The sequence below is a fragment of the Alexandromys fortis genome, unplaced genomic scaffold, assembly GCF_014885135.2.
Source record: "Alexandromys fortis isolate MF-2015 unplaced genomic scaffold, M_Fortis_MF-2015_v1.1 scaffold_262, whole genome shotgun sequence".
NCBI classification, from domain to species: Eukaryota; Metazoa; Chordata; class Mammalia; order Rodentia; family Cricetidae; genus Alexandromys; species Alexandromys fortis.
Window position 1 is genome coordinate 1,227,178 of NW_026068147.1, and position 10,089 is coordinate 1,237,266.

General features: G+C 50.5%; 1 protein-coding gene across 1 annotated transcript in view; it reads right to left on the bottom strand.

The window, feature by feature from the left end:
• The window catches only part of Kcnn4 (potassium calcium-activated channel subfamily N member 4), an 18,655-nt gene extending 13,025 nt beyond the window's left edge, over positions 1–5,630 (bottom strand). Inside the window, exons 1-2 of the mRNA XM_050127135.1 lie at positions 5,519–5,630; positions 818–1,008 (exon numbers count right to left, since the gene is read on the bottom strand). Of these exons, the coding sequence (XP_049983092.1) occupies positions 818–1,008; positions 5,519–5,627 (300 nt within the window). The 5' untranslated portion in view covers positions 5,628–5,630. The remainder of the gene's footprint in view (positions 1–817; positions 1,009–5,518) is intronic.
• Positions 5,631–10,089: the final 4,459 nt, after the last annotated feature.

Consider the following 10,089-nt stretch of genomic DNA (forward strand, 5'->3'; position numbering starts at 1 on the left):
TTTTTTTTTTTTTGCAATAAGGTCTTGTGTAGTCCAGGCTGGCCTTAAACTTCTGATACTCTTCCCTTCATGTCCCCAGTGCTTGGATCACCGGTGTGCCACCACCATGCCTGGCGCAACTCTCCCAGCCTCCTCCTCTTGCGACTCTTAAGTCTGAACCCCCAGCCTTCGCTTCTTCAGGGACTAGAAGTTCAAACCACTGTCTGGCAAGTGAATAACAGGTGCATTCTGGGGGAAATCAAGCGTCTGTGTAGTGTGTGGGGGTGGAGGCACCACTTCCCACCTTTCCTTTGTCGGTTACTGCCGGGTGGCACCGAGTAAACGGTAAAGGCTAGATAAGGAGCAAGGAGACACCGCCTAATGATAACTTCTTCTCCCCCTCGCTCCCTTCGCCGGAGCTGGGCTATCAAGGGTCAGCTTTGCAGGGTCCTCAGCAAGGCCTGGATCCCCCCAGCAGTCTGACAACACTTACTCAAAGACTGACCCTGGGAGCCACCTCCCTTTCCGTGCAGGGAGGGCTTGGGGAAGGTGTAGGGTGTATCACACTTGCTCAGGTCTCAGGGGTCCAGACTCTCCTTGGTAGACCCAGGATTGCAAAACCTCAGCTCTCCTCCCTCACACCCAGGGGTCCAACCCTAGCTCCCTCTTCCCTCAGAACCAGGAGGTCCAGACCCAGCCCTCCTCCCTCAAACCTTAAAAGCCCCCCACCCCCACCCCTTTAGACCCAGAACTAGATAAGACTAGCCCTCCTTTCTCACACCCAGAGGTCTAAGACCCTAGCTCTTTTCCCTGCTCTGTGGAAGGGCTCTTTACTCACCTTGCAACCCAGGAACCACAACATCTCAGCGTGCAGCACCATGAGTCCGATGCCAGTTCCCGCCAGCACCAGTGCCCAGCCGGCCACCCTCTTCTCTTGCTCCAGCAGGCGTTTTCTCCGTCGCAGGGCCCCCAGGCCAGTCACCAGCTCCCCGCCCATGGTCCCTGAGGTCTTGGGGCTCAGCCAGCTTCCTGCCCAGGGTCCCCCACCTCTCAGTACGCAAATGGCAGCCAGCTTGGCTTCCAGGCCGGAGGCCCGTTCTGCTCACTCTGGGACTTTTGCTGGAAGGCACAGCCTAGCCCTGTGCCCTCTGGGGAGTGGTAACTGTGGCAGGGCAGGGCGGGGAGAGACGGGGAGGTCCCTGGGTAGGGGGAGGCTGCCCATCCCATCCCCTTCTGAGACTAAGGAGGGGCTGGGGTGTGTCTTGTGGCCCCAGGCAAGGAAGAAGAGTCTATCCACGTGGGCAAAGACACACTCTGACACACAATAGTTTGACTCCCTAACCGTTTGCACTCAGTGGTACACACCTACAACTCGCCACACCCAGACACCACAGAGCACCCCACGACAGACCGGAGATGGAGTCCAACACACCAGGACACACCACACAACCTCCACAGAAGTGACTCACAACTCCCGAAAGTTCAGAAACCCACAGCCACACCCAGACACCACACACACACACACACACACACGCTGTATGTGACACACGCCAGCATTTAGCAGGGCAGCAGCATCCCGTGGCACACGGGGCCACCCAAAGGTTGTAGTCACACACGCTGCTCAAAGTGGGCCTGGGGGAGGGGCTGGAGAGACCGCACAGCAGTTCAGAGCCAGTGCAACTCTGAGAAGTCTAACTTCTGTTCTCAGCACTTACCCAGAAGCTTGCAACCACACCTGCAACTTCAACTCAGAGGATCGGACACCCTTTTCTGGCTTCTTCGGGCACCCACACACATGTGGCATTCATTCACATAGATATACACACACGCAATAAATAAAAAATATATCTTAAATAAAAAAATTAAAATGGAACCAGGGACGAGTGCAACCATCAGAGTTCTCATCCAGCATGAAGATGCCCTGAGGTTCTGTCCCCAGCATGGCATAAAGCAGGCAGTGGCACGAGCCTGCACCTTGGCATAAGGGAGCTTGAGGCAGGAGGATCAGCAGTTCTAGGTCCTCCTCAGCTGTGAGTTCAAGGTCAGCCTGAGCTATGTGAGACCCTGGCTCCAAAACCAAAACCAAGGAAATCCCCTTCATATTTTATTACATAGAGTTAAGCACCAACATCCACACGAAACGTGCACCGAGAGCTACACAGACACACATCAGGTGTGGACACAGGGATTGTAAAAGGCACCAGGCGCAACATACATGTGTCAACAGATACCCAAGTGTGGATGTGACACACGTGGGGTTGTACCCAATACACGCAAACACCTGAGGGTGGCAGGTGCTGACACGGAGTGCCCAGAGAACTGGAAACATACAGCAACACACACTGTGCGTGGGACTCACATGCACACTCCCGACTGTGATCCCTGACACGTCTGACACTCCATGTGCCCCAGCACACTACATAATACAACCCTACAGTCAGAGAGTAGTCCAGATGGAAGGGTACAAGCTGCTTCTACCCAAAGCTGGACATTCTACAGCACTCTAGCCACACAAGACACAGCCAGCATCCAGATCAGCACACCATTGATCCAAAGTCACACACAATGCTTGCACACACCATACTCCAACATGTGTGGCCACACACCCACAACACACAGGCAGGAGAGAGACTCTTAGTGTGGGCATACATCCTGATACGAGACACAAGGTCATTTCACTGAGTGAGACACCATGTTACATGCATGTTTACACACACAAAACCCATAGATGGGGCTGGGGAGATGGCCAGTTGGTAAAGTGTGCACAAGTGTGAGGATCTGAGTTTGAATCCCCAGCACATTTGTGAAAATCTGGTGCAGGGGTTAAAGAGATGCCTTAGCAGGCAAGAACCTGTGCTGCCCTTGTGGAGGACCCTGGTTCAGTTTCCAGCATCTGCACTGGGTGGCTCACAATAGCCTTAACTCCAGTGAATCTAGTGCCCTCTTCTGACCTCCTCTGGCACCTGCACACACCTGGCATATACCACACATACACACACACACACACACGACTAGAATAAAATAAGTAATTTTAAGATTACTATTTAAAATGTGTGCCTAGGTACCCAGGCACACATCTGTAACCCCAGCATTGAGTGGGGAGGTGGTGCAGTTGGATGGATCCCTGAAACCATCCTACCTGAGTCAACAAACTCTTGGAGGTAAAGGAGATGCAGGGCTAGTGAGTTGGCTCATGGGGTGTAAGAGCACCAACTGCAAACCCTGGTGATCTGGGTTCAATTCCCAGATTCCGCATGGTGGAAGAAGAGAACAGACTTCTGCAGGTGGTCCTCTGACCGCCTTGCATCACCATGCACGCACACTGTAAACAGACAGGAGGTGCATAACTGAGGATGATCCTGGCATCAGCCTCTGACCACCACAGACACCTGCATAGCCCACTGCACAGACAACACACACACATAGACATGCACACTCTGCATACTGCACTCCAACACAGAACACGCACACTCACACACAGACACACACACACCCTGCACTCTCTACTCCAGTACACACTCCACAGAACACACACACATATAATCACACACTTACACACTCTTACTCACATACAGACATGTACACTGGCACCTCTCTACCCAACACAATGCACACACACACTCTCTCACACACACATATGCCCTGCACACTCCACTCTGACACAGAGCACACACACACATAGTGACATACTCACACACAGAGCACACACTCATATACACACAAGAGACAAAACAAAGACACACGGTGAACGTGACACAGGAATGGGATGTTGTGTGCAATACAGAGATCCAAATAGCACAGTGACAAAAAGACACACGAAGCTACACACCATGTTCTGGGACCTTAAATGCTCCCATGCATGGCAACCACACGACAGCAAACACAAAGTGATGTTGTGACGTGGTGACTCACCGCATGGTCCCCACTCACAGAGAAATGCTCAGACACAACTCCTTGCCTCCCAGTGTCCTGTGGCATTCAGGACTATGGACCCGCCAGCCACAGGGAAATGAGATACCCATGGATAGGCATGTCTGGCACCACACTAATGCAGCCCAACAGACACACCCAGAGACTCCCAACCACACACACAGAGACACGCCCAGTGACAAAAACACACCCCGTGGGGGTGCTCCACCCCATGGCACACAGCATGATCCCACTCAGTGACACATGGCTGGAGAAGGAAGGAGACGCACCCAAGCACACCCAGACACTACACGTGTGTTTGCTTGGAGAAGATGCTGAAGCCGGACGGTCCTCATGCTACAATCTTAGCATCCCTGGCTGCTTGCTGCATGAGTCTGGACAGCCCCCCCCCCTTCCTCCTCTCCAGGAAGATCCATCAATGGGTCTTGCATACAACTCCTACCTCACTGTCTCCCTCATTCTAAGCCTTCATGTTTTTCTTTTCTTCCTTTCTTTTTTGGTGTTCAGGATTGGAACTCAGGATAGTCTGTGTGCTCAGCATGGGTTCACACCCTGAGCTCTACTGGGGCCCCTCACTGGGGAATTCTAGGCAGAGGCTCTACCACTGAGCCACACCCTTAGCCCTGCCTTTATACCCTCATCTTTCTAGTCTTTGTGTCTCTCTCCCACGGCTTCTCTGTCAGCCTCTATCTCTTCATGTGTGCTCCGAACCTCAACGACTTTTCTGCTTCCACTTCTCTCTCTTCCGTCTATGCCTCTTTCGGCCTTTTTGTCTTTGTGTGCCCTGCATGTCGCCTCTGTTTCATTCTCTCTCTCCTTTCTCTCTTTGCCTCCCTCCTTCGTTTGTTGTCTCGGCTCTCTTCGGGCTCGCTCTCTCCGTCTCTGAGCTCCACATCCCGTCTCTCCAGCTCTCTCTGTAGCTCTCCTGTTTCCCCATCCCTTCCTCAGTCTGCATCCCTGGCATAGCCGTGGATAGCAGGTCACTTCCGCTTCCATCTTAACCCCTCGGAGGAGCTGATAGCCATGCACAGGGACTGGGCCTCTAATAAGTCAAAAGCCAAGAACAGCTCAAGCCACTCCAGCTACACAGCTACTGGGCCCCAGTTCAGGGATTTCTGAGAAATGTACACAGAGACAGACATGGGGGGGAGGAAGAGTGACAGAGGAACAGAGCTTGAGGAATCACAGAGGATCCAGAGTATTAAACATACGTAATTCCAGTAATCTAGAGCCCGAGGCTGGTGATGAAGTGGTTGAGTCTAATTGGGATATGTAGTGACATCCTGTCTCCAAACAAACAAACAAACAAACAAACAAAAAAAGAAAAAGAAAGAAAAAAAAGAAACAGAACCTCAACAGAGGTTCTGGACACAAAGGTGAAAAAATGCCTGTGGCATGGCTCAGTGGCAGAGCCCCTGCCTAGAATCACCCAGTGAGGGGCTGGGGGCTTGGCTCAGTGGGACCTATCTTTAGCGCAAGAAAAACAAAACACAACAAAATTAAAGAGATAGAGAAGACACATAGAAGTGGAGAGAAAGCAAAATCTGAAATCCAGACGTGGACATTAGACAGAAATTTTGTCTCCAAATATACTGAAAATAAGAGATACCTGGAAAGGATGGCTGTGGGAGACGCGCCAGTGTGCAGCACTGACTGACGGCGGTGCCAGACAGACACCAGACTCTACTGAAGCCACGAGCCGTTGAAAGAGCCGTCATTTTCTGCCTCTCTCGCCCCAGGAGGGGCTGAGCTGAGAGGGGAGTGACTCAGGGCCCGAGGTTTCCTGTGACTCAGCCTCGGGCTCAGTACTGAAACTCTGAAAGGGATGTAGAAGGAGATGGGGATCTTCGGAGAAAGAATGAGAGGATTGCCGTCTGCAAAAGAAAGATGCACAGCCCTGGCCCTAGACCCTAAATCTAAGGGAGGAGGCTGGGCCTTGAAGCGCTGAGTCTTCGCGGGAGAGGCCTGGGAGGGTGGGCTCTGGGTACAAGGCGGGAAGGGGGCTGGATCCCACGGTTCTATTCAGGAAGATTGGAAGAACTGATTCAATGTCCCCAGGATTTTTCCCTGGCCTTTTCCCAGACGCCCCACCTTTGTCCCATCCTCCTCTCCGGACCTGGAAAAGAACCAGGAGCCTCAGGGCCCAGCCGGAAGGGGCCAAGGACAAAGGGTTGTTTAACTAGCTGGTGCTGGAGGGAAGTGGAGAAAAGGGTGTCTCAGGCGGAAAGGTCACTTGGTGCCCTGGGCATGTGCTGGAACTGGCACATGCCCCAGGGAAGACATCCTGAACGTCCTAGGCACATCACACAAAGCCTGCTCTGAGAATGGCTTAAGGAGGCTTCAGGGTTTGGAAGACTCCCACCTAGTGGTGATTTTGGGAACTGCAGGAGCTCTGCAAATTTATAGCAAAAATATTTCTTGTTCTATATTGAGCACCTACTGAATGACTGACATTGTTCTAAAAGCAGGGGATGTTGCCACAAACAAAACAGACAATCCTGCCCTGGAGGCACTTTCGGGCCACGGAAGAGAGCGCTGAGGACTCCATCCATCTCAGTCTGATGTTTTTGACCAGTTCCAAGTTTTCCTTCCTCATTGGACTTCTGTCTCTCTCAGTCTCCGAGTGCACGTGTTTGTTACTCCTACACTGCAGCTTTCAACTTCCTCCCTTTTTTTCCTTTTCTGTCTTCCTTTCCCCGTTAGTTTACAGAAAGGCAGTAGATTTTCTTCATTTTAAACAGACATTGATTGATAGATTGATTGGCAGGTGTGCACGGGCATGCATGCATTCCACATCACGTGTGCGTAGTCAGAGGACAGCTCTCCTGAGTGATCAGGAGTCGGATCTCTCCTTCTACTGTGTGGGTCCCGTGGGCCAAACTCCAGCCCTCAGGCTTAACAGCAAGTGCTTTTACCCTCGGAGCGATCTCTACCAGCTTTCCGTTTTCGAATTTTATAACTGTTTACTCATTCATTTATTTATTCATTCATTCATTATTCATTCATCATTCATTCATTCATCATTCATTTATTTTTGAGACAGGGTTTCAACATATCCCTGACTGTCCTGAAACTCACTGTATAGACCCAGTGGAACAGGCTGTGTAGACCAGGCTGGCCTTGAACTCAGACATCCACCTCTCTGCCTCCCAAATGCTGGGATTAAAGGTGTGCACCTTTTGGCCAAGTAAATGCTCTTAACCAATGAGCTCTCCTGCCATTTTCTAGTGTTTTGGAAACAAGTTCTTACTTAGCACAGGGTGGCCTTGAACTCATGAGGCCAGGATAGTACTGAACTCCCGATCTTCCTGCCTCCAGATGTCACATAGGTTACATGGTACTGTGCCATCGTATCCCACCCCTCTTTCTTGTGCTTGAGCCAGGGTTTCCCTAGGGTTCCTTAAAGTTGTAATCCTTCTGCCTCAGGTCACATGTACTGCAATATCTGGTGTACACTGCCACATCTGTCTCTTCTACAGATGCGTGTCATCACATCTGACTACAGAGAGGGGGGGAGGAGGAGGGAGGGAGAGAAAGAGCATCAGTGTTGCCCTGGTCTCCTCCACCCCTCCCGGCTGTAGATGGCATGGTCCTCCTCCTCCTATCTGGCTGACTTTCGATTTGCTTTAATGCACAGTGTTGTGGGAACAGCTTGGAGCATGCTAAGAGCAAAAGGAACTTCTGTCTCCATCCTCCCACATCTCAAAGCCACCAAGCTGCCAGGAAGTTTAAGTCCATCCCATGGAGAGGGACGTTGGAGGAGAGTCCAGACACTTTAAGCAAAAGGTTCAGAACAGCAGAATACAGCCGCCTATGTGACCCGGGGAACCAGTAGGAGGGTCCAGACCACACTCAGAACCACAGGGCCTGTTCTCAGGTGCTACATAATAGGGTTGCTGTGTGAAATGTGTCTCACAGGCTTATGTGTTTGCGCGCTTGGCCCCCAACTGGCAGTGCTGTTCTCAGAGGCTGCGGACAACCTCTGGGACTGTGGACTAGCTGGCTGGAGAGGTTCACTGGGGATGGGCTTTGAAGGCAATATCTGATAACTACTTCTGGTGCCAGCAGGAACACTCTGCTTCCTGGTCCATCCAGGTCTATCAGGCAGCCTCCGTGTCTTCCCCACCACGACGGGACTGTTCCTACTGAAACCCTGAGCCAGAATAAGTCAGGTAACTTGGCACAGAGATGAGTCTCTTTGTAATAGCAATAGACACACTTTTCTGTTCATTTACATACATTTCAAGCCTTCTACTATTGGAATAATTTTTATATATGAAGCAATAATGGTTATTCCACCATGTAGATTCTAGCCAATATGAAAAAAAAAAACTTGGCACAGATAGTGGGCCGTGGTGGTGCACGTTTTTAATCCTAGCACTTGGGAGGCAGGGACCAGATGGATCTCTGTGAGCTTGAGGCCAGCCTGGTCTACAGAATGAGTTCTAGGACAGCCAGAGCTACACAGAGAAACCCTGTTTCAAAAAAAAAAAAAACATAGATAGATAGATAGATAATTAAAAACTGAGTGCATATGTGTGTGTTTGGTAGTATGTGCACATGAGTGTAGGTACCAGCAGAAGCCAGAAGATGGCGCCAGATCACCTGGAACTGGAGTTATAGGCAGTTAGAAGCTACTGCATGTGGGTGCAGGGAATCAAACTCTGGTTGTCTGCAAGAGCAGTGTGGGCTCCAGAAGAGCTGAGACTCTCGGACAAGACTGTTTTGCCTTAGTCTTCCTTGATCAGTCTCTGCTTTTCTTTTACACTTCTCTGTCTTTTCCTATTTTTTTTTTTTTTTGAGACAGGGTTTCTCTGTGGTTTTAGAGCCTGTCCTGGAACTAGCTCTTGTAGACCAGGCTGGTCTCGAACTCACAGAGATCCGCCTGCCTCTGCCTCCCAAGTGCTGGGATTAAAGGCGTGCGCCACCACTGCCCGGCTTGTCTTTTGCTATTTCTATCTCTGTATGTCGACTTCTGTCAAAATTCATCTCACTGTTGACTGTCCTTGGCTTCCTTTGCTGATCTGCAAACAACATCAAAGACCTTAGATCCTTGATGTTTGTCTGTCCTCTTGAATAGGACCAGTCTCCTCCAATCTCCTTAGCTGCCATTCACTTATTTCTATACTGTGTTTGNGACATGATGCTCACACAGCGTCCACTCTGATCATTCTGTCTTCCCAGACTAGCACTTTGTCATTGCCGTGGTGTCAACGCTATAATAAAAGGATCTTGCCTCCCTTTTTATTATCTAGTTTTTTTTTTTTTGATTTTTCGAGACAGGGTTTCTCCGTAGTTTTTGGTTCCTGTCCTGGAACTAGCTCTTGTAGACCAGGATGGCCTCGAACTCACAGAGATCCGCCTGCCTCTGCCTCCAGAGTGCTGGGATTAAAGGCGTGCGCCACCACTGCCCGGGTTTTATTATCTAGTTTAATTCAATGTGTATGGGTGTTTTGTCTGCATTTATGTCTATGTGTCATGAGTGTGCCTGATGTCCTGGAGGTCAGAAGAGGGCATCAGATCCCATGGAACTGGAGTTATGGATGGTTGTTAGCAGCCATGTGCTGGGTGCTGGGAATCAAACCCAGGTCCTCTGGAAGAACAACCAGTGCTCTTAACCACTGAGCCATCTCTCCAGCCCCCATGAACTTCCTTCATTATTTGTCTAATTGTTAATGCAGGTCTTGCTATCCAAGTGGTACAAAATAATGTCAGGTACACTGGAAAGTTGCTCAGTCAATGTTTTTCTGTGATAGGGTCTTATGTGTCCCAGACTGGCTTTGAACTTACTTCATAACCAAGGATGATCTTGAACTTTTGATCCTTTGCCTCCACATTCTGAGTGCTGGGATTTCAGATGTGCACCATCACACCCAGCTTTATGTGCTGCTGGGGATGAGGTCCATCTTCACTCTAACCACTGAGTCAATGCCTCAGCCCTCCACAGATGGTCGTCAAACGAATGTTCTTTCTCTGAGATACTGACTGGCTGCTCCACATCATCCTATGGGGCTTGGGGTGGGGGATACCATTTCTCCATTTCCCTCGTGTTTGCCCCACCCCTTGTCAGATGAATTGCTGTCTGCGGTCCTGATGTTGTGGCTCTGTCCTTGGTGCTGACTCTGGGGCTTCATTTCTGTGACACAGGCGAGTGTATGAATGTCTTGCGGGAGGGACCAG